General features: G+C 53.2%; 1 protein-coding gene across 8 annotated transcripts in view; it reads left to right on the top strand.

Annotated features, from left to right (window-relative positions):
- TRAK1 (trafficking kinesin protein 1) overlaps positions 1-27,957 on the top strand; it is a 95,566-nt gene that overhangs the window by 53,554 nt on the left and 14,055 nt on the right. For 7 of the 8 annotated variants that reach the window (XM_059664485.1, XM_059664480.1, XM_059664481.1 and 4 more), the window contains 11 exons: positions 1,141-1,217; positions 8,667-8,783; positions 9,562-9,662; positions 10,535-10,643; positions 12,959-13,037; positions 14,021-14,151; positions 14,984-15,058; positions 15,570-15,707; positions 18,266-18,342; positions 20,089-20,325; positions 21,803-22,119. In XM_059664485.1, the coding sequence (XP_059520468.1) occupies positions 1,167-1,217; positions 8,667-8,783; positions 9,562-9,662; positions 10,535-10,643; positions 12,959-13,037; positions 14,021-14,151; positions 14,984-15,058; positions 15,570-15,707; positions 18,266-18,342; positions 20,089-20,325; positions 21,803-22,119 (1,432 nt within the window). In that variant the 5' untranslated portion in view covers positions 1,141-1,166. Of the gene's footprint in view, positions 1-1,140; positions 1,218-8,666; positions 8,784-9,561; positions 9,663-10,534; positions 10,644-12,958; positions 13,038-14,020; positions 14,152-14,983; positions 15,059-15,569; positions 15,708-18,265; positions 18,343-20,088; positions 20,326-21,802; positions 23,503-27,957 lie in introns of those variants that run through there. The other variant, XM_059664488.1, reaches the window with a different exon arrangement.

Genomic DNA, 27,957 nt, shown 5'->3' on the forward strand with positions numbered 1-27,957 from the left:
GGCCACCCCCACACCCTCACCCCCTTAGAGCTTCGGGCTCTTCCCTGGAACTGGGAACTGAAACCGGGTGGTACTGAGTGCTGAGTGGGTTGAACTTGGCAAAACCAACATCCCTTTGTGCCTGATATACAGGCACAGTTTGAAACTGCTTTTTTTAGATGGGTCCTTGGTAGTTTTCATGGTCATTTGTTTTCTTTTTAAAAATTAAATGTAGCCGTACCCGGTTTGGCTCAGTGGATAGAGCATCGGCCTGCAGACTGAAAGGTCCCAGGTTTGATTCCGGTCAAGGGCATGTACCTTGGTTGCGGGCACATCCCCAGTAGGGGGTGTGCAGGAGGCAGCTGATTGATGTTTTTCTCTCATCGATGTTTCTAACTCTCTATCCCTCTCCCTTCCTCTCTGTAAAAAAAATAAATAAAATATATATTTTTAAAAATTAAATGTATTGGGGTAACTTTGGTCAATAACATTATATAAATTTCAGGTGAACAGCTTTATAACACAATGTCTGTATATTCCATTATGTGCTCATCACCCGAAGTCCAGTCTCATGTCGCTATGTATTTGACCCCCTTCACGCTCTGCACCCTCCCCTCACTCCCTTTCCCCTCTGGTAGCCACCATTCTGTTGTCTGTATCTGTGAGTTTGTTTGTTCATTTGTTGCTTTTTGTTTTGTATTTCACATGAGAGTGAAATCATATGGTTCTTGTCCTTTTCTGTCTGACTTAATCCACTTCGAGTGACACTCCGAAGATCCACCCATCCTGTCACCAGTGGCGGCATTTCATCTTTTCCCTGGCCGAGTCGTATTCCATTGTGTATCTGTACCACAGCTTCTTTATCCAATCATCTGTCAAAGGACATTTAGGGGTTTTTTTTTGCCATGTCTTGGCTACTGTACATAATGAACAGAGGGTACATATATCTTTACAAAGAAGTGTTATCAGATATTTCAGGGAGATGATACTCAGAAGAGGGATTGCTAAGTCATATGGTAACTGGAGTCTTCATTCTTTAAGGAACCTGCATTTCTGTCATGGCTGCACCAACTTACATTCCCACCCGGGTTCCCTTTTCTTGACATCCTCACGAACACTTGTTATTTCTTGTCTGACCGTTGTCCTTTTTATTTCTTGCAGTTTTATGTGCTGAAAGAGTTGGCCAGATGACTAAGACATATAATGACATCGATGCTGTCACTCGGCTTCTTGAGGAGGTAAGTGTTTCGGGGGAAGGGAAAGGGTCGCTCAGAATTGACCGATTGTAGCCGAACCGGTTTGGCTCAGTGGATAGAGCGTCGGCCTGCAGACTCAAGGGTCCCGGGTTCGATTCCGGTCAAGGGCGTGTACCTTGGTTGCGGGCACATCCCCAGTAGGGGGCGTGCAGGAGGCAGCTGATCGATCTCTCTCATCGATGTTTCTAACTCTCTATCCCTCTCCCTTCTTCTCTGTAAAAAATCAATAAAATATATTTTTTAAAAAGCCAGTAAATACTGTGGATCAAATTAAAAAAAAAAAAAAAAAGAATTGACCAATTGTAATTTGTATTGATTAAAGCATGCATTACCGTGCGTCTCAGGGGATCACTTAGTGCAGCGGTTCTCAACCTGTGGGTTGCGACCCCTTTGGCTGTCGAACGACCCTTTCACAGGGGTCGCCTAAGACCATCCTGCATATCAGATATTTACATGATGACTCATAACAGTAGCAACATTACAGTTATGAAGTAGCAACGAAAATAATTTTATGCATGGGTCACAACATGAGGAACTGTATTTAAGGGCCAGAAGGTTGAGAACCACTGACTTAATGGCTTAATTTTTTGTACCGATAGCTTTGTAGTTCTTTGTAGTGGTAAGTTTGTTTATGGTATTTTAGGTTTTACAATGAATGTATGAATGATACAGAATTGGGTAAGCACGGAAAGACTTGATAGAATACCCAGTTTCAAGATTTTTAAAAACCCTTAAAATATATTCCCACAATATATTTTCAGTGCATCCAAAAGATATCAGAAAAAAATATATCATTACCCATATCTTTGCAATGTATTCTTTTTTGCTTACAGCAGGTTAAGGGGATTTTATTATGTAGTGTCACGTGGAGACAACCAAAATAAGCACAGCAGGAAGAACTTAGGAAACTTGCGTAGGTTCCCATGTTAGAGACATGGTCTTGTCAGTTTCTTCTCGGCATTCTGTTGGCATTCGAGAATTGTGGAGCCATGAAGGGATGCCTCTAGAAACAGATGAGTATAATGTGTGTATTCCCATGCCTAGAGCAGCCCAGAACATGGCAGGTTCTTAGAATGTATTTGTTGAATAAGCGCCAGTCTTTAAACATTATCATCCCAACCCCCAACCCCAAATCAGGCCTTTAAGGCACTTGTAGATCCTTGTTTCTGCTCTGGAATCAAGAATGAGTTGGGGTCACGTGACCGTTCATTAGCCCTTCTCCAGGAAAAGAATAGAAGGATGTGGGAGACACAGGAGTCTTCGTTGGCATTTTCAACCACTAGCAGGACAGGGTTGAGACACAAGACCAAGTGGCAATAGTGAGAACCAGAGTTGGTTTTTTTTTTTTTTAGGGGAGGCATCTTTTTACCCCAGTTTTTGTCTCTCCTTTCCTGTGTTTTTCCCTTCTGCACATCCAGCAACTCCTATCTGCTCTGAGGGTCTGAGATTGATTCCCTCTGGGTTCCTGGGGGCTCACCTGCCCTGCGACCCTCCCCCCCATTTTCCTGAGGGCCACCCACTAACAGGCCCCGGTGAGTGGTGGGGGCAGGAGCTGAGACCCGCTTGACCACCTGCACGGCAGAGAAGATCCAAACTCAGCCCCAAATGAGTGATACTAGGTGTTTTGGCTTTGACAGGGCTGGCGGTGGGGCATTGTAGGGGACAGGCCTACTGGGGGCGCTCCAGTCACTGCCATCTTGGTGGCCGGTGTTGGCCAAGTGGGAGGCTAGGGTGGCACCACTACCGACTTTGGAAAATGGTTTGTTCCGGACGCCTCTCTGCTGTGTCCATTTCCCCAAGAATGCCAGCACCCTGGGGTCCTCTCCAGGTCCGGGGTGTTTCCAGCCACTGCTCCTCGCCCCATTCCCGGTGAGTTCCCAAGTCTGTTCAGTTAGGAACCTGCCTCTGAGGGAGCAGAGGTGCCCTGGCTGGCACGGCTGCTTTCCTGCCCAGGCCCCTCGCTGCAGGGGGGGTGGGGGGGGGGGCGCGTGACTCTGTTGCTTTGGCCATCAGGTTCAATGCTCTGCGGATTTAGTTTTGGGGAACATGGTTCGTTGAATGTCACTGGAACATTTTTACTTTAAAAGCGGGAGCCGAGGAGTGTGTTTTAGGGGGTGCCCCCGCCCGCATGCTTGGCTCTGGCGGAGTTTGAGCTGGCAGTGCTGGGGCCTCCATAGGCCACACGCGCTCCGCTCTGACCAGTGACCAGAGAGGATCTCTTCCCAAGGACCTGGGGCTCCAGCCCTTTATGCAGATGCTGGTTAGAAATAGTCCACTTCCCCCTGCGAATTTCCTGTGTGCCAGCGCATAAGGAGCACGCTGTTGTCCTAACAACCGAGGCACTGGAGAGAGCACCGTGGGGCCGTTTGCAGGTGGCTGTGTGGTGCCGCATTGGTTTACTAGTCATTGCCAGTGGCTCTTCGCCCACGGACGTGTGTATCGGGGTGTTTGGTCTCTGCCACTCTTCCCCTTGTCCTGATAAGAATCACAGCTGAGTCGCTGCCTTTCTTTGGAAGAAGCCAGTTTCCTGGTGAACGCCTCACTGCTCCAGGCGTGTGACCTTGTACTGCGTGTGCTTGTCTTGGCTTTGGTTCCGTTCCCTCCCACCGTGATCGTTTGCTTTGGTTTGCACGCCTGCCGCATGCAGATGGGGTGCTGGGAGGTGGGGGGGGGGGCAGGGGAGGGCGCACAGGGCCCCAAAGCACGGCCAGTGTGGAGGTTTGGGTCTGGGTGTGCGGGGACAGGATTCGCAGCTTGCCCTAGCTCAGTGCTGCTCCGAATTTACCTCTGGGCAAGGCTTGCCTCCTCCCCGGTTACCGAGAGGGTATTCCGAGGGCTCGCTAGTCACGCTTTTTATCCTAAAATTGGTGAATGGGATGAGTTAGCTGCCTGTGTGGGCGACAGGGTGCTCTCCAGCTCCAGGTTGTGTTCTTTGGTTAAAGGGGCTGAGCCGCAAGTCACCCTGTGTTTTAAACAAAGCCTGTCTGGGAAGAGGGAGTGAGCAGTGAGAATGAGTCCACCCAGCTACCTTTCCCGGGCACTAAAAGAACCCATTCTTTAATGGCCTATCTCCAAGGGCCTAAGTTATTTAGTTGTCGTCTTGTCTTCTCGCCATATTTGAATCCAGTGGTCCTTTCCTAGCTGCTTCCCTGCATTCAGAAGTAAACGTTGTTGGCTGGTGGTAAGAAATGGGAGTTTTTTCGTTCTTATAATTCTCCAAGAGACACTCGGCCAGCCTGCCACCTTAGAAAAGAGAAGCCAGAGACACTACCTACAGGAACGTTTTTGTGGTTGTTTTCATTTCATCCGTAACTATTTATACTAGAATGTCTTGCCCTTTTATTCCCCCCCCCCCCCCAGCAGAGTTTTCTTTATGTTCCTATAAGGATTAGGTTTTTGGTGCCGAGGAGGTGAGAGCTCGGGTCAGTGGGGCAGGGCCGGGTGGGGACGGGGTGCAGTGAGGAGGGCGAAGGGCGTGGTTGCTGAGCTCCCGCCCACTCGCTCTTCTTCCCCTTCCTGTTTCCTGGTCCTCCTGGGCTCTGGCCTCCCCCTGCTCTCGCACTGCCTTTCCCAGCCGGTCTTCCTTGTTATCGTTTCTGCTTGACTTGTTTGCGTGGAATGTGTGTACAAAATGTGGCTGAGGCTTAGCCAGTGTGGCTGAGGCTGTGCTTGTTGGAACTGCAGCTCGGAGGTGTGGAGAAGGCACAAACTTTCCTCCACCCTCAGGGTTCTTCTGGCTGGCCTAGTAACCAAGTAGACGTGAGACCAATCAGCAAGAGAAATAACCCAAGCGAATACCGACATATGCATGGGAACCCCACATACACGAGAGAGTCCAGGACCCCACCTGCAGGAGAGTACGGGAGACAGGAAGGGACCATGGACATACAAGACAGCCTGAGCTAGGACGAGCCTGGGTGCTTCAAAGGGTCAGTGTCGGATGAGAAGAGCAGGTGCTTGGTAAATAGAAGTTTGTCCCGCACTTAGTTATGTCAAAAGAGGCTACCTCTCATAATCTTTTCCTGTGGGCAATGCCCCTAATGTAAGTTCTAGATAGTTAAGGGAGGGGCAGGAGTTGCCTTTAGCGCAAAACAATCTGCATACTGCAAAGGCACGTCTTGGGGTGACTCGTTCTGAACCCCTACGGTTGCATGCTGGAGATGCAGAACAGTGAGGCAGCGAGACAATGGGCATGAAGCCCCTGTTGGGTACACGTCTGAGGACTTGCTCTAGTAGTGAAATCGAGTAGACTTGAGTGGACTTGGTGGAGACCACACTTCTAAGGGACATGGACTTGGTGTTGCAGTTTTAGCTGAGTGTCCTCCGGCGGAAACCACTTGGACTACAGCCTCTAGACAGGCAGGCGTGCAAGTTCCCTCACACAATCCTTTTGGGTCCTTTCCTCCAGGTGCCAAACAGGCACCACTGTTGAGTCTGAGAAGTGATCCAGGGCCGTTGAGCGAGGACCCTCCTTGGTAGACACTGTAACTGGCGTGGATGCCTACACAGAGATGAGCATCTCGGCTGAGTGGGCAGACTCACTGGCCACCTTTGTCCCATGGGAGGGAGTGCTGGAGAGACACAAATTGTGGGAATGAGCTGGGGTATTTACTGCTCACTTCACGTGACACCCAGCTGGCTACTGGGACAGTGGAGACAGCAGTTACGGGCCTTAGCACCGTCGAGGACCTGGGGCAGGGGTGCAAATCCCTATCAATCCAGAGTCTTCCAAAATTACACTCTGACCTCCAGTCATTCCGTGGAACGCCTGTGATAAGCCAAGGGAAGGCGTGCTGCTGTTGCACGGAGGAGTTCAGTGGATGTGTAAGCAGTTAGAAATAAAAGCTACTGATTTTTACTTATTTACTAGAGGCCCGGTGCACGGATTCATGTACCAGTGGGTCCCTTGGCCTGGCCTGCAGGGATCAGGCTGAAACCGGCTGTCCAACATCCCCCAAGGGGTCCCGGATTGTGAGAGGGCGCAGGCCAGGCTGAGGGACCCCACTGGTACATGAATCCGTGCACCGGGCCTCTAGTATTCATATAAGATCTTTGGTTACTCTCTTCCCACCCTCCTCTCTACCCTCTTCCCCGCTTTCCTCTGAGATTCATCAGTCTGTTCCATGTTTCCATGCCTGTGGTTTCCGCTCCTGCGTTGAGCGTCTGCCCCCTGGTGGTCAGTGTGCATCATAGCTACCGGCCAGTCAGCCGGTCACTTAGGCTTTTATATAGAGAGATTTTTTTAATGATACAAGTCAATGAATCATTAAGCTGGAAGATTTTTTTCAAGGGTATCTCAGCTAGTCTGCCCCTCTGCCCTCCTCCATCTGACAGACAACCAGGCCCAGGGATGTTCCATCAGAGCCCGAACTCTCACAGTTTCAGAGTTGAACAGTTCACCTGCAGCAGGTAAACTGTGGACCTGTACCCGCTGTAAGAAATGCACCTTAGGTTGTGGCCCAGGACTCACATAAGTACATACATGACAAGCAAAAGCTTATGTGTGAAATCGTACCCTTATTATGTGGAAGGCACTTTGGTATTTCATTTCTGCGCTGTTGAATTTCTCTAAACCGAATCGTCAGCTGCCACTACTACAGTGATTCTCAACCTGCTCAAGGGTTATTGCCTGTCTTTGGAGAAAGCTAACCTGGAGTGTGCCTGATCCTCACGGAGCGGGGACCTTGACCTGAGGCCGCGTAGTTAGTTAATAGCCGATCAGAAGCTACGACCGACTCCTGCCCAGCTTTTTTTTTTTTTTTTTTTCCTGATCTTAACTACATGAACCTAAAAATAAAAGGCTTTTCAAAGTGAGAGGCAACAAGCATTTATTTGAGATTTTAAAAAACAGACAAAGCAGAATAGCTATTCAGGAAGCACTGATTTAGGCAGAAACCGAAATTATGTTCCAGTTTAGGGGTAGTTATGAGAAATGGGGACAGTTCCATCAGTAGAAGGAAGACACTCTTATTGGTGCAGAAAAGCTCACATGGGGATGTTTATTCTAAAGAAGGGTTTGAGTTTCCAGTCCAGTCGTCCGTCAGTCCTGTTGTCATAATATCTGCTTGCTTGTTATCCTGTAAACAGTTCTTTGGGACACGAGGTTACCTAGGCTCATTCTAAAGGGGATTTTGCCCTGTTTTAACGTCTCAGAGGTTTGAGGCACGAGACGTGCAAGGCAGTGCCCCTGGAGCTCGGGCTCCATTTTAGAGTGGCTCCGTTTACCTTGTGTTTCTTAACAACTACCCGCTCCCATTCCTCTGCCCTTCACGCCAGGTGAGCAGAATAATTAGCACAGGCTTCTGAAATCATTTCGTTCCCAGAGGTCTCCTCCCCTTGCCAACTGCCACCTAAACGTGAGCAAGTTGAGTCTGACCCCGTGGCCAACAGCCCCTCTGGCGGGCTCAGGGAGTCTGCTTCTGGCGATGGCGGCCACCCACTGTCTCCACTGTCGGGACCTTTGACAGGCCCCGCAAGGCTTTCCTCGGCGTCCTGCTCTGAGAGATGTCACCAGCTGAACCAACAGATACTTCTGTGTCAGGACACACCTCTGATTCTGAAGTAGGGCAACTTTTATGCCTTGTTGCTCCAATTGGAAAGTATTTTAGAAAAATAAAGCCTCGCCCGGCCAGCGTGGCTCAGTGGTGGTTGAGCATCGACCTGTGATTCAGGAAGTCATGGTTCAATACTCGGGTTTCCGGCTCCATCCCCAGTAGATGTGCAGGAGGCAGCCGATCAGTGATTGTCTCTCATCGTTGATGTTTCTCTCTCTCTCTCCCTCTCCCTTCCTCTCTGAAATTATATATATTTAAAAATAAATAAGTAAAACAAAGCCTAAGTAGATTCCCATTATGTAAAAGAAACATGTTGCTGCATTTCAGAGTATCCAGGAACATTTTTGTTTCATAGGAGGCAAGTACAAGGAACCGGGTCAATTCCAGCTTAACGTGTGTCGAAGAGGCTGCCTCCCTGCTTCCTTCTATACTTGGCTTTCTCACAGAAACAGTCTGGAATGTCTGGGTCCATTCATTCATCCAGCAGCTGGCCACTGGGTGTTTCCATGTGCTGGTACCTGGCAGTACAGGTAGCCCAGCCGCAGGCCTACCGGAGAGATGGCTATCAGATGACTACACGAATACCAAAAGCAGCTGCAGAGAAACGTTCTGGAAGCAGGTTTTTCCTGCTGGAACAGAGACTTGTTTTCATCCGATGTCAAGGTTTCCTTCCAGGGCCAGGGCCTGCGTAGCTCCTGCAGGTTACGTGGGCAGAGTGGACACCCCTTTGAACGGGTGTCCGGTGCTGGTGAATGGATGGGGAATTATTAATCCCTTTGTCATTTCTAAATGCCCTTGTTTTCCTCCATGGGCTCCTTCAGGATGTCTGAGTTTTTTGTTTTTTTTTAAATCTCTGCTCTCCCTCTGCCTTTCACAGAAAGAGCGGGATTTAGAGTTGGCTGCTCGGATTGGCCAGTCGTTGTTGAAGAAGAACAAGACGCTCACCGAGAGGAACGAGCTGCTGGAGGAGCAGGTGGAGCACATCCGGGAGGAGGTGAGGAGCCGGCGCCGGGGCCACAGGCGCGGTCCAGGGTGAGGGAAAGGGTCCCATTCGGAGAGGCCCCCGAGGGCTCGCCCCAGCCCTGAGCCCAGAGCCGCCTGCTCTCGCCTGGCCACCTGGACACAGCACGCTGCCTGCCTGCAGCTCCTGTTCACTGTGTCTCCTGCCCACAGTGGGGCCTCGTCTCCCATTTGGTAAGATGACCCATGTCTCTGGGCATTTGCCCAGCTACTGACTGGCTAAGCTATCTGCCCCCAGACATCATTCTAGAAACTTCTAGTCCCCTCTCACCTCTTCTCCATACCAAAGTAAAAATTGTAAATTGAGGCAGAGGGATTTTTTGGGCGAAGAGTCATTCATTGTATTTTTCTCAAAGAGGATGAAACGTAACTGTTTGTTTTCTTTGAATAGAACAAAAATCATTTAAAGGCCTTCACTTTTAAGGAGGATCAATGTATTATTTTTTTTATTATTGATTTCAGAGAGGAAAGGAGAGGGAGAGAGAGATAGAAACATCAATAATGAGGGAGAATCATTGATGGGCTGCCTCCGGCACGGCCTCTACTGGGGATCGAGCCCGCAACCCGGGCATGTGCCCTGACCAGGAATCAAACCGTGACCTTCTGGTTCAGGTCTACGCTCAACCACTGAGCCACGCCGGCAAGGCTAAGGAGGAATTTTTAAAACGCTGTCACTGAGCAGCAGGTGTTTGAGCACGAGTGGGGACGTGGTCCTGTGTGGGGCGTGAACGACGGCCCGGCTGTTTGTGCAGGTGTCTCAACTCCGGCATGAGCTGTCCATGAAGGATGAGCTACTCCAGTTCTACACCAGCGCCGCGGAGGAGAGCGAGCCCGAGTCCGTGTGCTCAACCCCGTGAGTCCCTGGGGCCCGGGGTCACAGCACAGGCTGGCTGCCGCCCATGTCCTTGGAGCTGCCTGGGCAGGGTCGGTCCCCTTCTCCAGCAACAGGTCAGCCGCTCCGGCCTCCTCCGACCAGGCACCTCCCAGTGCCTGGCACAGACCGTGTCACCATTTCAGTGGGACGTGGAGGGACAGGTTTTTTGTTTTCCTCTGACTGGGCCTTCTTGTTCATTTGTCAGTTCAGACTGACATGGCCTGGCATGTTGGTAGGTGACAGGGTGGGCTCTGCTATTAGGGTTCTGAAGCCTGAGGTGCTGTGGGGGGATCTGGGGAACAGGAGGTGTGGGGGCTTCTCTGAGAGTCTGCAGAGCCTCATGTTAGCGGCATGGACTCAAAGGCCGGATGGTCTGAGTTCAGTTCTTGACGCTGTGGCTTCTTAGCTGTGTGTTCTTGGCTAAGTTACTTAACCTCTCTGTGCTTGTTTCCTTATTTGTAAAATGGGGATAATAAGACTAGCACTTAGTTCATAGGGTTATGCGCATTAAGTGACTTAATACCTGTATTTGAAACAGCAGTTGGCACCCAGAAGTGCATTATACATATTAAACTCCCAGGCATTCAGAATTGTGTGGGCTTCAGATAGAGCCAGTTTCCCTGAATTCTGAGGCAACGTGACAACTGCGAATTGTGGGCAAGGGTTGGGTTGTAAGTCTGAAGTGGGAGCGAGCCTGTGTGTCCTGGGGGTGCGGGAGCAGCCGGATGGGCCATTGTCACGCCTGCACGTGTCCTGACGCCCCTGGAGACGGGCTGTGTGCCTCCCCGTGGTGCACCGGGCGGCGGGGGGAGTGTGTCTCTCCCTAGAACGCGATCTTACCTTCTCCCCAGGTTGAAGAGGAATGAGTCATCGTCCTCAGTCCAGAATTACTTCCATCTGGATTCGCTTCAGAAGAAGCTGAAGGACCTGGAAGAGGAGAACGTTGTACTTCGATCCGAGGTGGCGCCCGCACCCTGCTCTTGTCCGCTCGGGGGGGGGGGGGGGGGGGGGTGGCGGCCCTGTTCCCCTTATCTGCCCTTCGCAAAGGTTCTCTGTCAGAACCACCTGAACCTTGGCTCATTCCTGTGCTGGGTGTTGCCTCCCAGGGCTGGGGCGGACCCGCTGGTGAATTATGCAGCGTGTGGAGGGGCAGGGGTGGGTGGCAACCCGCCCGCCTTTGCAGGGTAGAAGGGGATCTTTCCAGGGTGTTCTCCAGCTCTACGGGCATGACGTGGAGGCCTAGTGGGAAGGCCTCGTTTTCCTGTCCCCCCAGGTGACACCAAACAGTACCCGAGGAAATAGTGCCTGAGAACTCAGAGACACATTTCTTAGTTGAGACTGAGCAGACACACACTGGGAACTCCTGCTTCTGAGGGTCCCTAATTGGCTGGGTTTTGTGCTCGGTACTTTGCCTGCATTATTTTTTACTTTATTTATTTGTTTTTAAAAATATTTTTAATTGATTTTTTTTTTAGACAGAGAGGAAGGGAGAGGGAGAGAGAGAAACATCGATGTGAGAGCAAAACATTGATTGGCTGCCTTCTGCACGCCCCCTGCCAGGGATAGAGCCTAAAACCCCCTGGGCATGTGCCCTGTTCGGGAATGGGACTGGCAACCGTTCCGGGCACGAGACAGTGCCCAGCCAGCTGAACCACGCTGGCCAGAGCTGCCTTGCTTTTTTAAAATCTCCACAGCAAGGCTGGGAGCTGGTGACTTTGAGTCTCATTTTCGTTGGGAAGGCAGGACCCCGGCTGCCGGGAGTTTTGATTTCCCAAGGCCGTGCAAGTCAGTGGATGACAGGCCCCGGATTTGCAAGTCTCCGTGACTCCAGACCCCACACTGCTTCCCCTCACCCCCCCCCACCCCCCCGTCTCTATCTAGAAACGCTGCAAATTCAGTACTTTTTGTCTTAAGTATCAGTGCGTCTTTGCTCTCTAGCCAGAGGGGTGGTGCAGCCTGTCCATCAGGCCCTTGTTTGTCAAGTCGGGGCTGATTCCCACCTGAGCTGGCTCAGCCCTCTCCCCACCCCACCCCCAAAGCTCATCCAATAGGGCAGACCACCCGTCACCTTGAACTTGCCCACACGTTGGAAACAACCTCATGTCTGGGTTGAACAGGACACTGAGGCATGAGGAAAGGGTCACGCTGTCTCAGAAGTCACCTCTTCCAGCCCCTCGTTTACTCAGCGGTTGTCTTAACCCTCTGCCAGCCAGTGGCCCAGCCAAGACTCACCCAGTGCTCCCCATTCTGAGTCTGGTGCTGCCCCTCCCAGTGTCATCTGCCCCAGGTAGACACTCTAGTCCTGGGCACACAGCAATGGCCCCTCCGTCAGAGTCTTCACCTAAAGCAGTGGTTCTCAACCTTCTGGCCCTTTAAATACAGTTCCTCATGTTGTGACCCAACCATAAAATTATTTTCGTTGCTACTTCATAACTGTAATGTTGCTACTGTTATGAATCGTAATGTAAATATCTGATATGCAAGATGGCCTTAGGCAACCCCTGTGAAAGGGTTGTTCGACCGCCAAAGGGGTCGCGACCCACAGGTTGAGAAACGCTGACCTAAAGCAACCAGGGAACCTGATCCCAGCCAGAGTCCGCTGCCCCTCCTCGGCTTTCAGGAGGGTGGTGTCTCTGTGGGGACAGGACCTTCTGTCTAACTGGCGTGTCCAGATCTCTAGCCTCCCACCTTGTTAGCCGGGAGCAAGCTACACAGAGTCCTGGGGTAGCTCCTGGGCCTCTGCTTTCATCTCGTACCTTGTTTTTGCTCAGCAGAATGCAAGAGCTTTAACTCCAACTTAGTAGAACCTCATAGGACAGTGCCCAGCACATAGTAGGTGAATGTGTTAGCCATTCTCCTTGTGGCTAGCCTTAGAACGCCCATGGTAGGCAGAGCTGTGTCCTAGGCACTTTTTGAGTCACAAAGGGGTTCAGGCTGTGAGCCAGGACAGACACAAATGAATAGACAGACAGACTGGACCCAAGGATGGCTCGTAGAGTTTTGGTGGAAGCGGGTGTACAGCTCCTGTGCGCATGGCTTTGGGGGGCACCCTCTCGTGGTACGTTTTCCAGCTTTGAGAATCTGAGATGCACTCACTAAGGAGGGGATTCAGATGGACTTTCTGTATTTGAGGGTGCAGCAGGTGACAGGTGGGGAAATGCCGAAGGGTGACTTCCCAGACCCAGGTGAGCCCTTGCTCCAGGGCCCAACCTCGCCTGCCCCAGCCGTGCAGGTGTGAATATGGGGCCTCTCACCTGAGCCTTGTCCACACACAGGCCTGCCAGCTGAAGACGGAGACCATCACCTACGAAGAGAAGGAGCAGCAGCTGGTCAACGACTGCGTGAAGGAGCTGAGTATGTCCCTGGCCCTCGCCCCACTCCTGTTCCCTCTTTTTTCTTTCTGCACCTGCCCGTGTTATGAGCACACAGGTTCACATCCCCTGACCAAGTCCCGTCTCCCTGCCAGCTGGGGCTCAGTGGTGTTTTCCTTAAAATTAGAGGTCCCCCAGATCTTCTGTGGCACCCTCAGGAGTCACCCTACTTGTGAGAAATTGGGGGCTAGGTTGTCAGTCATACGTTGTCTTAATTTCTCGCTGGTATTTAATTTTGTTTTCTACTGGAATTATTTTATTGGTCAGTTAGGTATAGCTTCAGAGTCCTATGTTGGAGATATGGAAAAACTGCTTTCTAGTCATCTGATTTGTGAAAGTTGAGGCGAGAGTTCTTTTCACCCTCCCCATAGTGAGTTAAAATTAGAACGGTAAACAGAATATTTTGAGTTTCGGCAGCATACTAAGTAAATGAAACACACCCTCTGTTCAAACCGAGTAAAATGAGTTCTGGCTCTGATGGTGGGCGGAAAACACCCCAGGGGTTGCGTTGGGCACGTATTTCCTTTCCAGAGCAGGGTTGACGGGAGTTCCTGGGAATATAGGGACTTGTTCACGGGTGGAGAGTGAGTTTTGGCCAGACACACCTGGGTATGGGTGTGGCACCTCCTGGCTGGCTCCAGGAGCCACCTGATTTCCCCTGGGGAGGCAGCCTTGGTCAGCGGGTCAGGCCCTCACGGTGAGCCCGGGAGCCACAGCTGGGAGCCAGGCTCCCCCTCATGGTGGAAGGAGCCAGGGGGAGCCGCTCTGCGCTGCTTCACCATCGAGCAAAACGGGCACTCTCAGTCCCTTCTTCATATGCCCTCTTTGTTCCCCACCTCCCCCGCCCCACCCCCATCTCAGAATAGAGGGGCTTTCCCTTGTACAAGCCACCAAGCAACCATTCTCTCTCGGTCTGCACGTGGGGTTTTCTGACTTCACCTTGTGCTGGTTGCTTCTGGGTCGAAGGGGACGCCAACGTGCAGATCGCCAGCATCTCGGAGGAATTGGCCAAGAAGACGGAAGACGCCGCCCGCCAGCAGGAGGAGATCACGCACCTGCTGTCTCAGATCGTGGACCTGCAGAAGAAGGCCAAAGCGGTAAGCCGCCGCTCCTCTGGCCGGCTCCGGGGCCGCTGGCCCGGAGGCAGTGCCCTTCCTTTCATCTCTTAGGAGTGGCTGCCTTTTGGAGAAAGAGCTTAGCGCATCGGTTCTCACCCTGTGGGTCGCGAGCCCTTTGGGGGTCGAACGACCCTTTCACAGGGGTCGCTGAAGACCATCGGCAAACACATATATAATTACATAGTGTTTACAGTAGCAAAATTACAGTTATGCAGTAGCAACGAAAATAATTTTATGGTTGGGGGTCACCACAACATGAGGAACTGTATTAAAGGGTCGCGGCATGAGGAAGGTTGAGAACCACTGGCTTAGCGGCTTCAGTAGCATACTCCTCATCACCACTTTCCTCCTCGAATATCTTCAAATTGATAGGATCCACCACGAAAGCTGCTGTAGATACGGCGTTTGGGAATCGAATCATCTAGTCTCGTAGTTGTTGTTCCACCCGCACCAGTGTGCTCTGCAGCAGCCAGTGTCCCCTTAGGTTGGAGATGAAGCAGCCAGAAGGCAGTCTGGTTTCCTGTGTTTGGCCTTTGCTGGACGCGTGGGGTGAAGCGCTTCCGGAGAACAGCTGTCTGTGGGGGAGGGGTGGGGAGGGGCAGGAGTGGGGTGGGCCGCAGAGAATGAGCGTGCATGTAGGAAAGACGGCCTTCAAAGTGGTAACAGATGGCATGTCCTCGGTGTAAGATGAGGGTCCCTGTGGGAGGGCCCAGGTCCTAACGGAGCGGGTTGCTGGGGGAGCGGGACGTTTCGGAGCCGCCTGCGGGAGCCGCCTGCGGGACAGGAGCGGCTGACTGCCTGTGCGTTTCAGTGCGCAGTGGAAAATGAAGAGCTCGTGCAGCACCTGGGAGCCGCCAAGGATGCCCAGCGGCAGCTCACGGCCGAGGTAAGCCGCTCCCCCTCATTTCATCGGGGCCCCCGGTGCCAGGTCGGGGGCATCACCCTCTCCCCCTGACGGGCTGGGGGTTGTGTTCCCCTCAACAACCATTTTTATATTCAATGGAAGGTTGTTTTGACTCCTAAGCTGATTCCCGCTGAGGCACTTACCAGTTGCGAGCGTCTGCGAGGCCAGGCTCTATACCTGCTCGCTCAACCGTCCAGTAAGAGCCGACACAGAGCACCCCCGTGAAGGGAGCCCATTCAAAGGCACCCTTGAGACCGGGGTGTCTCGATGAGCTCTCCCATTCGGATGTGGATGTTGCTCATCTCAGTTGCCCCTGGTTAGAGGTTTAGGAGATTTCGGAGCCGGAAAGCGTGCTCCCCGTGAGGACTCGGGCGTTTGGCTTCCGGGGCCTCCCCGAGTGCACGTGTCTGGCTGGCTGTGCATGTCTGGCTGGCTGTGCCGGTGGGCAGGCAGGTGCCCGGTGCTCACGAGCTGCCTCCCTCGTCCCCCGCAGCTGCGTGAACTGGAGGACAAGTACGCCGAGTGCATGGAGATGCTCCACGAGGCGCAGGAGGAGCTCAAGAACCTCCGGAACAAGACGGTGCCCAACACCACGTCCCGGCGCTACCACTCGCTGGGCCTGTTCCCCATGGTACGCGCCTCTGTGCCTCCGCGCTGCTGCCGGGACACCCCGGGCCCACCCAGAGGCGGGCTGGGGTGGAGCCTGGGGGGGCGGCCTCTCACTTTGCAGCGTGGGTCGGGTTCGAGCTGCGGGCTCCTGAGCCCAGCCGGCGGCCTCTTAGCCACGTAAGACAGACGGGGTCTTCCCTTTCCATCCCTCTCACGCTCACCCTTTCTCCGCCTGCTTTGACGAGAGAGATTTTAGTAGGAACTAGATGGAGTAGGAACCTCGGCTGTTGGGAAGGTGTTATTTATCCATGATTTTTTCTGATCTGATGAGGGTATGGGCTACTTCGGCTGCGCCAGTGCATCCCAGAATTCCCGCGTGGTGCTGCTGGCTCTCTGTCGGCCGGTTAATCGTTATGCCGGTGGCATCAGTATCTGTAATCTAAAAAGATCTTTCTCTCAGTTCCGGGGGGGTGGAGGGGGGGGTCATGTTGTCCATATTTCCCCGCCGTCTCATTGTTCAGCCCTGGCCTGACTTGTTCGCTGTTGGCCTGTAGGGAGCAGGGCTGGGAAGGGGCTGGCAGGAGGTCAGCTCTCCCTCTGGTGCTGGGGCAGTCGCCCTGGCTGGTCACGTCCCTGTGACATGTGGTGAGCGCCCTCACTCTGTCCCCTCTCCGCCGCGGCCCTGGGAGGCGAGCAGCTTGTCTCTTTGCCGTTTCCCTCCTCCCCTCTCTCTACCACCCTGCACCTAGAGCTGCAGGTGCTTAATAGATTCGGGTGGTGGGCGGACAGACTGGAGAACAGCGGCCCAGAACCTTTGTATCTGGGCTCCGTTTCCATGGTTTGATGAAATACCCGGTTCCGAGGAGAGAACGTCTGAGAGAAACTCCCCTGAACGGGGTGGGAGTGGACGGCCGGCCGTGGAAGTGCTTGTGGAACTCGGTCCTTTCTGAGTTTTCCTTGGGGCTCTTTCCCTTCACCCACCCCTTGTTGTCTGGTCCACTCTTCCTAAATCAGGGGCGGGGAACCTTTTTCCTGCCAAGGGCCACTTGGATATTTATAACTCATTCGCTTAATATCATTCACTTAATATAAACTTATGTTGCTGTGGAAAAAAAGAAAAAAAGCTCCTAAATTTATTGAATTTCAAGCCCTGCTTGCAGTTGCCTGGGCAGGGCCAGACCAAATGATTTCGAGGGCCTTCTACGGCCCGCAGGCCGGACAGTCCCCACCCCTGTCCGAGATCATGACCTCTTTTTCCTTGTTGCTCTCATACATCCAAGTCAGGCTAGAGCTCTCTCTTTCTCTTCTTCTCTCGACCTGATTGAAATCTACTGCGACCAGAAAGGCACACAACGTGGTCAGCTCCCCAAGGAGCAGGCCGGCCGGCGATCCAGGATTCCAGGGATCCCCGTGAAGAGCGTTCTGTCCCCCAGTTCCTCAACTAGAGCTGACCACACCGGCTCCCAGACTCGCCTGTGTAGCTTTACGCACTTCTCGCCTCGGTTTCCCTCCTTCCTGGCTTCTCACCGGGGCACAGTGGTCTCCAGGCCCTAGGACTCTCCCCATTGCATTCCCCACCCTCCGGGACAGACCTGTGTTTTTTCAGATCGAAACCATTGCCCGAGGAAAGTGGGGTTGGAAATCTGTGGCCGGGTTTCCTCTGCAGAGAGCCTCAGCGTTCCTGTTCGCTGAGATGAAGCTTTTGTTTGTCTCTTTCTGTAGCTGATGGCACAGCTCTGTGCTTGAAGATGTCTGTCTTTAAAGTGCATGATGCATTAAAGGTACTTAAATCAAACTAACGCCAATCCATTGGAGTTAAATGCAATCAAGAATTCAGTTCCTCAGGCACAGGGGCCCCATTGCCAGGGCTCAGCAGCCCCGGGGGGCTGGTGGCCCCTCGCTGGACAGAAAGGGAGCATTCCCGGCATCGCGGGGACGCTGGTGGTCAGCGCGGCTTTAGCCCTTACGTTGACCACCTCTGAGGCCTTCGCAGGTGCTTTTCTGCCTGCACCTGGTTCTGTGGGTGTCTCCCTGTATCCGTGTGTGGGATTGTCCGTAGGGCTCTACCTCACACAGTGAGAAGTGAGCGGCTCAGAACCTGTGTGAGCTGAGCAGTTACCAGCCCCCAGACGGGGCGGGCAATAGCTTAGTGCAGCCCCTGTGGGCATGACCTCACCTGGCTGCTCAGAAGCGGGGCGGTCCATGGGAACTTGCCCATCAGTGTCATTCGGAACAGGCCTCTCTCCCTCCCTAAGTTCCCCGCCTCTCCTGTGGCCACAGTTGGGGTTCCGTGGTTTGGCCAAGGGAGCGTGGGATTTGCTTTCAGACCCTCAGCCGCATGGAAGCAAAGGGGCTTTCGTACACTCGGTGCCGTTCGGTGCCTGCCGTGTTCAGAACCCGCCTGGGGATGGCTCAGCCGGGGCCTCTGACCATGGCAAATGCTCTCAGCCTTGCATTGTGGGACGTTTGTGGTCTCTGAGGCCTCAGTTTACCCTTCTGTGGCCAGCCCGAGCATGAGCCTCTTTTAGAGATAGAGTGTTGGAGTTGCAGCTCACACGGGTGTCTTCTGTCTTTTCCCAGGACTCCCTGGCAGCCGAGATCGAGGGGACGATGCGGAAGGAGCTGCAGTTGGAAGAGCCCGAGTCACCAGACATCGCGTAAGGCCTTACCTCTGAGCTTCCCTAAGGGACCACCTGGCGCCCGGTGATGGTCAAAACGAGCCATGTTTGGGCCTCAGGCACCAACAGTGATCACTGCGGTCCCTCCACAGACTAAGGGAAATGAGAGGACACAGCTGACATCCCCCCCAGCTATTAAAGATAGATTATGATCTTCCAGGAGGTTGGGACCGGAGAGATGTACTTAACATCTCCACACAAGTGCCGTCTTGACACCTCCACTCATTTTCATCTTCCCTCTCAGTGAAAACCATTATTTTTAAAATGTTAACATCTTTTAGGAAGAGGAAAAGCAGGATGCGAGATACGCCTTCAGGGGGGTGAGCAAGGCGTCCACTCCTTCTGGATCCGTTTAGGGGTGTGGGCCTCCGCCGTCTCTCTCCCTAACTCGCGACCTCGTGCTGAGGTGCGAGGAGGAACCCGTGGGTCCGATTTCATCGTGTTTTCTCTGTACCGAAACCCCAGAGGCAGAACCGCAAAAGGATGATGGGTCCTGAGCGTGGCTCGTATCCAGAGCCTCGGCCCCATCCCAGAAAGATGCGTCCGTTATGGAAACGTGCCCTTTTCTCCTTAAAAGGGAACAAATGGGCATCAAAATGTGTGGCTCTGCTCTTAGAAATAGTTTCTAAAAACAGACTGATCTGATGGTCATCATCTCAGAAGTTTGACTGACTTGAAGTCTTGCTTTTTTTATACAGTCACGTGCCACCTAATAATGACTTTCAGTCCATGACGGACCACACATACGACGGGGCCCCCATACGGTTAAAAAGGAGCTGAAAACTCCTGCCACCTAGTGACACCAAAGCTGTCACAGCGTCACAACACAACGCGTCACGATCGTGGCGGTGCTGGTGTAAACAGACCGACGGCGCTGCCACGCGTATAAAAGCATCACATACAGTTGTGCACAGTATTGAATGCTGGACAATGACAATAGAGGACTCGGTTACGGGTTTATGGATTTATTATACTTTTTATCATTTTTAGAGGGTACCCTCTCTACTTAAAAAAAGTAAGTTTGCTGTTAGTGTGCCGTGTGACGCCGGCAGCAGCCTCACATACCCCCGTTTCACCGCGTCTCTTGATTGCATTGTTCGCTTGTGTTTGCTTTAATCTCCGGTGGTTTTGCACAGCAGCAGGCGGGACAGGTTTGCGGCCTCGGGGCCCTGGGCTCCGCCACCTAGGCGTGTGCCAGTGCCCGCCGCGGCGTTCGCGCAGCGACCAAACTGCGTAACGAAGCATTTCTCAAACCGTGGCCCTGTCATGGAGCGGCACGTGACCGTGTGTGAATGGTCAGGACGTGCTCCTTCTACAGATCCTTGCTGGGCCCTGTTAGGTGCAGAGCAGTACACACGGCCTCCTGGGGTTTGCCTTCGGGCGACGCTCATGAAGAAGGAGAACTAGCCGGGAGACAGCGCGACTTGAGTATTTTTATTTGGAGGCCAAGCCGGAGGGGGGCGGGAAGCAGGATCGCTCCTGCCAGCATCCCCGTTAGGACACAAGCACGTGTGAGAGCCCCGACGTCAGTGGGTGTCACGTGAGTCTCCTGCACTCCAGCCAGCGCCCTGAGAAACACGCGCAAGGCCCAGGAGGGCAGGTTGTTGGGCGCTCACGTGGGCCGGCTGCCTTCCTGGCTTCCCCGCGGATCCTTTCGGGAGGGTTTAGCGCCAGGGTCGCTCCTACACTTGCTCACTCGCGGGTGGTGTTGTGCATCCTCCCCAGTCACCAGAAGCGAGTCTTCGAGACCGTGAGGAACATCAACCAGGTGGTCAAGCAGAGGTCCCTGACGCCCTCCCCCATGAACATCCCCGGCTCCAACCAGTCCTCGGCCATGAACTCCCTCCTGTCCAGCTGCGTCAGCACCCCCCGGTCCAGCTTCTACGGCAGCGACGTCAGCAACGTCGTCCTGGACAACAAGACCAACAGCATCATCCTGGAGGCAGAGGCGGCCAGCCTGGGGTGAGCGGCGGGCGCTGGTGCTTTTGTGTGCGGGAGACGGATGGGTGTGGAGTGAACGCGGGGTCAGTCCTCAGAGGAGGGAGATGGATAGGAATCGCCTGGAAGATACAGGCCCTTCAGTTCTCAGATGCGTTTCGCCGACCCGCTGAGCCCAGGCTTAGCCCTGACGCCGATCTTGTCACCGGTCGGAAGGGTGTGACAGGACGCGGCGGGGAGTCTGCCGCTCTGTGAAGTGCTGAGGGGCGGGATACGTGAACGTGTGTCTGTTCATCTTCTTGGTGACGGCTACAGTGTAGACGTTTGTTTCACGGACCCTTTTGGTGGCTGGGGTGTTCGGGAGGTTGAGGAGCACCCAGGCTCTATCTCATGAATCTGGTTTGCTTCGGAAGGTGGGGTGCGGGGCGCCCCACGAGTGCCCGCCACACCGAGTGTCCCCGGGTGGCCCTTCCTCCACAGGGGTCGCCCCTCTCCAGCCTGAAGCCCTGCAGAACCCCGCCCCCCGCACACTGTCTACTGCGTGCACACGAATCCTGTGACTGCTTAACATTGTTTTTTCTGACCAGTTGGGTCAGACCGTTGGGAAACTGCTTGGTCAGAACAGCTTGGAGCTTTCAGCTCCCTAAATTTAAGAAGAAAGAGGGGAGTTCCTTGAGCCTGCGGCCCTTCCTCTAACTAGGAGCCGCAGCTGAGAAGGCCTCTTCCCCAGGGAGGTGTTGAGAGGACTGGATTTTACGTCGTGTGTGCAAGTTTTCATTCTGCCCGAGCGCCTTCTTCCTCCGTTCTCCCTAACCACCCCCCAAAAAAACCAATAGAGCAGTGGTTCTCAACCTTCCTAATGCCGCGACCCTTTAATACAGTTCCTCATGTTGTGGTGACCCCCAATTTCATTGTGACAAATGGAACATAATTAAAGCGTAGTGATTCATCACAAAAACAATATGTAATTATATATGTGTTTTCCGATGGTCTTAGGCGACCCCTGTGAAAGGGTCGTTCGACCCCCAAAGGGGTCGCGACCCACAGGTTGAGAACCGCTGCAATAGAGGGAATTAGTTCTTCAGGTTAAGCATCGTTTCTCTTTTTTTGGGTTAATCCTCACCAGAGAATCTTTTTTCCGTTGCCAGAGAGTGGAAGGGAGGGAGTGGGGGGAGAGAGAGAAACATCTGTGTGAGAGAGAGACACTGATTGGTTGCCTCCTGCTCGTGCCCGGTAGGGGCTGGGGAACCAACCCGCAATCCAGGTACGTGCCCTTGACTGGGAATCGAACCCAAGATCCTTCCGTTCCCAGGCCGACGCTCTAACCACTGAGCACACCGGCCAGGGCTGTTTCCCCATTTTTGCCTCCATCTCAGCAGCCTGCTGTGGCTTCCTTAGAATACCCAGTCACCCTTGCACATTCAGCAGGAAGGCCTCATTGTGTGTGGTGCAGCGCCCCCTGCTGGGCGTGCCACGCTCACCCGTCTCCCCCTCCTTCCAGAAACGACGAGCAGAGCAAGAAGCCGGGGACACCGGGCACCCCAGGCTCCCACGACCTGGAGACCGCGCTGAGGCGGCTGTCCCTCCGCCGGGAGAACTACCTGTCGGAGAGGAGGTTCTTCGAGGAGGAGCAGGAGAGGAAGCTCCGGGAGCTGGCGGAGAAGGGCGAGCTGCTCAGCGGCTCCCTCACGCCCACCGAGAGCATCATGTCCCTGGGCACGCACTCCCGCTTCTCCGAGTTCACCGGCTTCTCGGGCATGTCCTTCAGCAGCCGCTCCTACCTGCCCGAGAAACTCCAGATCGTCAAGCCGCTGGAAGGTGATCACCCGGGCCCCCGGCCCCTCTCTGTCCTGCTCGGGGACTCCCTGTGGTCTCTGATCCACCACCGGCCCGCGGGGAGCGTCTGTCACGCCTACTCCTTCTTCTTCCGGGACAGCCACCCGCGCTGCTGGTTTGAGTTCCTCTGAGGGACCCTGGCCCAGGCCCCCAGCTCTGTCAATCCCGTGCGGGTTGGGGTAAACACACACAGGCGCCCGCGTCTAACCTCGGCCAGGAAGCCAGCGAAAAGGACATGCCCATGTTGGCTCTCTAGTTCTCTTCGCTTTTGCATTTAGATCCTTAGCGATACAGATATTTTGCATTTAGATCCTTAGCAACACAGATACTGTTGAGAGCCAGAGGCACTGCTCATGGGCCTGCCCGCCAGGTCTGAGCAGCGTAGAGAATTCATGCTTTGGCTTCTCAGAAATGTTGCTGTCAGGGAGGGGGTGCAAAGCTAACGCCCTCAGTTTTCTCAGTAACCACAGGAAAGCGATTTGCAGTTTGTCTTTGCAGTTTGTCGGCTCCTGTTCCGCTTCGACCTTCGAACAGGGTGGCTTTCTTCCTGTGCCCTGTTCTGAGCAAGGCCCCCAGACCACCACTGTCTGGGGGCCAGGACGGGGTGGCTGTGGAGGCCTGTGAGTTCCGTGCCTTCTTGACCCTGCCTTTTCCTGGGGCAATTCCCTTTTTTGCTACCAGGGACACCCCAGGTGATTAAACTCCTGGAAAAACGCACCTGTTTTTCTTTTTCCTCTAAGCATTATAAAACGTCTGCCCTTTCCCCACCACTACCCGGCCACATCTTTGTATTTCTCATTTTTTACCCCTGTAGTTTGGGAACCCAGGTGAGTTTGAGAAGGTGTCTTAGAATTCTGGATTACATTTCTGGTGAAAAGCCAAATCAGAATTTCTGTGAGGCAGTATTTCTCAACTTTTAAAAAAATTCCCCCCTTTAAGGAGCTGATTTAGATATCTATTTCCCCGGAAAATGTAATACCACACGTATACTGTTCATGTACTGTATGTATATCTGGGCTCTGTGCCTAAGAAGAGTAGCTACTTTTCACCCCACAAGAACCCATTTTCAGCCCCTTGAGGATAGTATCTTCCCTGTTGGGAATTCCTGCCATAAGATGAGGTTCTGCTTATTAAAGACCCAAGACAACTGGGGTTCCATATTCTCCAAAGGAAGGAGGAGCGTGGGTTATGTTCTTCTTTTCATGATTATTTTTTAATTGTATAAGTGAGGTCCTTCTTAGATTTCAAAAAAGGGACGGCTTTTTCTTTTTTCTTTTCATGTTTATTCAGTTGTAAGCTTGGTGATTGTTTTCTGATCCACGATTATGTCTGTTTTTCTTTCAATAAAATCTTCCATTTCTGCAATTTTGCTTTCTGCCTATCTTTTATTTATTTTTTTCTCTTTTGTCTCTCAAAGATCATTGGCGTTTATCATCTCTATCTTGTCTGCTTTCTATATTTGACTTTGTGTTTCATTAGTTCATCGAAGAATATGTTTTTGGATCCATTTTCCAAGCATTATTGCAGGAAGAGATTTTTTTTTTAAATGCATTTTGACCAATGCGTCTTTTTTTTTTTTTTCTTTTAGTCTTGTGACTTAGGCAGCAGTATTTTTGTGATAAGTTAAAGGAATAAGAGGAAATCCCTTTAGACTTGCAAGATAAGTTTCATCTATAGTACCCTGCTTACCCGAACGCTAAAACCACTACCATTAAGAAGTCATCTCTTATCGCTATGGCCTGTAACACATCCGCACGATAGAAGTCCCTCTGGCTCCATTTGGTAGCTCTCGGTCTTTTTTGTTGTTGTTTAAAATACAACCAATATTTTATTTCTTCCTCCCCTCCACAATTATTTTTTGTGTTACTAAGCTTACTTTGCTCAGGTGTACGGCTGGCATGGGAATCTGCCCGACCCTGAATTCAGCGCCGCTGTAACCGTGACCTTGGATAAGCCACCTCACCTTTCTGAGCCCCCTTCCCCTTATCTGTGAAGTAGGGCTCCCGTCTCCCACACGATATTGTAATGAAGAGTAAGTGTGATGTGTTTTGTATTACGCTCAGCACCCTAATTGGTGCTAATGAAAACTTAGGCTCCCCAAACTTAGCCCTGTTCGAGCAGCTCAGGTCTAACGGTGGCCTTACCGGTGTTGAGACCTGGACCTGCGTCGTGTTGGGTCCGTGCTCTTACATCACCTCTTTCCACTGGCCCACTAAGAAGCTGGTAGGATTCCCGTCCCCTCCAGTGACCCCGGTAACTGTACCTGCGGTGAGGCCCCTGGAGATGGGTGGCTGGGATCACAGCAGATAGCCAATCTGCATCTTCCATCGGCATCTCCCTGCCTGCTTCATCAATCTTGCCGTCTGCTTGTTGGAGCCGGCCAAGATCGCCGGCTCGGTGTTGAAGCCCGCGGGCACTCTTGTTTCCTCCGCTGACCTTACGTGTGTTAAGCAGGTGACAGACAAAACAATCAGACTAGGAGAGATCTGTGTTACACAGGTGAGTCGGGCAGTGTATTTCCCTCCCTGGATTTTGCTCTTCCTTTCGGATTAGTTATAACCAAGATAGCATTTCCAAATAAACAAGATAATATGTAATTAGGGGAAAGCGCACACTTGTAAGCTGTACGTTACCCAGCAGGTTTAGTTCTAACTTTTAGGCCCTGGGTGCTCCTCTGACATAAATGGATTTGCTTTTTTCTTCTTCGAGGACGTGAATACTTTTTAGTTTGGACAGTGGGGTATGAAAGGAAGGCGAACAGGGGAAGGGGCGGTGACCATATCTGTGTTCTCTGTACTGCCCATGCCCGTGTTTCATAGAATTGCACCTTGGTGCCAACTAGAAGCACGACGGTTCCTCTCTCCACCTGCCCCGTTGTCTGACCGCAGCCTCATTCTCATGGGGCAGGAGGAGGAGGTAGTGGTGGGAAGCAGCTGATAGTGCAGTCAGTCCTCACTTCACGTCCTCCGTAGTTTCTTGGGATTGCCGTGCCGGTGTGTCGTTGACCTGACTCCCGAGACTCGCCTCTGGGAGGCCGAGAGGCAGTCTGTGTGGTTCAGAGGGTGGGCCCTGGAGCCAGCCTGGGTTTGAATCCCAGATTGGCCATTGGCCAGCTCTGCAGCCTCTGGCAAGTTACTTTACCTCCCTGTGCTCGGTTTCCTCCTCTGTAAACGGGACAACAGGGTTATCGTGACGATGAAGTGAGCTCATAAATGTAGACCTCTAAGGAGAGCGCCTGGCACTTCGTACAAGTTAGCTGCTTGATGAGTAAGGGAGGCCTGAGTCTTGGGGTACAAATCCAAGGCCATGATCATCTTGCAGCATAATCTTTGATTTGTCATCTCACTACCTTTCCTTGGTTGTGCGTTGTCGGGGAATGCAGATAACCCCCCGCACTTCCGTAGCCTCTTTAACGCCCAAAGCAGACCCGTTGCAGCCTCATTTCCCTCGGTAGCCCTTACAGAGGGGGGAGATGGGGGCAGTCTGTTGAAATGGAAGATCGAGGCCCATGGACTCTGGGCCCATCCTCCAGCCTCACCGAGTTCTTCCCCAGAACATTGCAAACGTCTCAAGCCCCTTCCTTGACACAGTGTCGACTTGCCCGTTTTTCCACTTCCAGAAGTAGAGGTGACACAGCCACGCTGCTCCTGGGGGCTTCTCATCATCCTTCTAAGACCCATACGTGCAGTCCGAGCTGGAGGCCATATTCCCCATGTGCTTTTGCTGCAGGAAAGTGTCTGTGCCTCCAGCAAACACATAAGCAGGGGACCATTGTGGGTGATGAATGGGGGTCCTGGGGTGGGTGGGGCATGAGAAATCCCATCAGCAGAAGTGTGTGTGTCTCCTGGCGGGCACTTGGGTACCCACCTGGCAGTTTTACTGCCCACCATGCATGCTTCTCCCTGGCTGGAGCGCTGATGTCCTTGCTTGTTTGCAGACCTGTGGATTGGGGTATTGGGGGAGGGGGCAGAGATTGCTGAAAGAACCTGGCCTTGAGCACTGAACCCTAGCTGTGCCACCCCTGGTTCAGTGACTTGGCAAAGTCACGTCACTTCCTTGAGCCTCAGTGGGTAATAATACTCACCTCGTAGGGCAGGGCAGCTTTGAGGAGTGAGTTGATGTAACACCTCTAAAGCTAGCTGTCACACAGGCGTGCCTCAGGACAGGGGAGCTCTTTGTAAATGTGCTGCTGCGGCCCCTGGGACTCAGGATCCCACCAACGGTCTCAGCGGGTGTGCAAAGCCCTGGCCGTGTGCACACAGCGGCGCTTCTAGGTGAGATGCCTTTGGGGAGAGGGTTCATGGCTCCCTCCAGGGTCCCAAAGGATCTGAGAATAAGGGCCACGGGCCGAGGCCAGGGTTCCCCATCGGCACTGCTGGCGTTGGGGGCCAGGTCATCCTTTGTCGCGGGGGCTGTCCTGCGTGTGTGCGATGGACATCAGCGTCCCCGGCTTTGCCCACTGGATGCCATGAGCATGTTCCTCCACGGTTGCGGCAACAACAGTGCCTCCGGACAGTTCCAGATGTCCCCGTGGAGAACCACTGCTCTAAGGGAGAGAACAGCTGTGTGGTGCCCTGGGTCACGCTAGGCATCTCTTTCTTACGATACTACTTCTCGTTTTTGCATTTGGAATATTTTCTACTTAGGACCAATAGATGCCGGGTAAGTAGGCTGCTGCTGTTCTTATGCAAATGAGGCAGACCTCAAAGCGGGGTCCAGGGAGTCTCCTAAACATGTGCAGGCTGTGCGGGCCAGTTTTTCCCTCTCTTAACGTGGATCTGAAATGGCCCATTGACGAAATTCTTTAACGGCTCCTTGGCTAAGATTGCCCCCCCCCCCCCGGGAAGTTACTTTCCAGCTGTGATGAGAGATGGGGCCCTCACTGAGCACCCCGCCCCCAGATCTGGAGCTCCTGATCGATGAGCTAGGGTTCTCTGCTTTTTGGTCACATTCCTGGTTGGCTTTCTGACCTCACCGCCCGCCTGTCCCTTCTGTTCCATCCTGACTTCCTGAGCTGCTGGCTCCTGCGTCCTCCGCTCCCCTTCCTGACCAGGCAGCCTGGTGGCCTGGAGGGGTTCTTGCCCACCCAACAGAGGACACCATTGGTGACCCAGCAGTGACCGTTTCGGAGGCCATGTGCGCAGACGGCTCTTGCTTACCCGGGCCCGAGACCCTCTCACAGTCTGCCTGGCGCGTAGAACATGTATTTGTGTGGTTAACTTCATCAGGAGAACGGGGCTGGACCGCCCAGCCTCCCGGGCCGTGCACCCGGCGTACCAGGGCCACACCAGGTGTAGCACGTGTTCCCAGGGGGGCAGAATCGCGGCCCAGAGCAACGTACGAAAGGTTCTGGGATGAGCCTCCGTAGATGCACACCTGGTCTTGGCACGCTTCTCCCTGTGAGCACCTGTGACGCCGCCAGGTCCTTAGGGACACGCGCTGGTGTCATTACAGACCGTGCACGGTGTCATCTGAGTCCCAGGCTCCGGTGTCACTGAGGAGATCGGCTCCTCGGCCTCAGGCCTCGGTGAGGACTGGCCAAGGGCTTCCATCACAACCCCTTAGGCCGGACCCCATCCCTAAACCGGAGGTCGCTGGCAGACACAGAACAACTAAGTAAAGGAGGCCATGGCGGTGTCCTCCACCCCCCATTGTGCGCCGCTTCCGTTTCTTTCTGCCTCCCTCTCCTTGGGTTTGTCCCAAACACAGTATGGCATGAGTTTCACTTAAAAAAAATTTTTTTTTAATTCCTTAAATCGGTGCCCCTTCCGGGCGTGGTGGGTCTTAGCTACTGTTACAGAGGGAGGGGGAGGCAGCGCC

The sequence above is a fragment of the Myotis daubentonii genome, chromosome 14 (assembly GCF_963259705.1).
Source record: "Myotis daubentonii chromosome 14, mMyoDau2.1, whole genome shotgun sequence".
NCBI lineage: Eukaryota > Metazoa > Chordata > Mammalia > Chiroptera > Vespertilionidae > Myotis > Myotis daubentonii.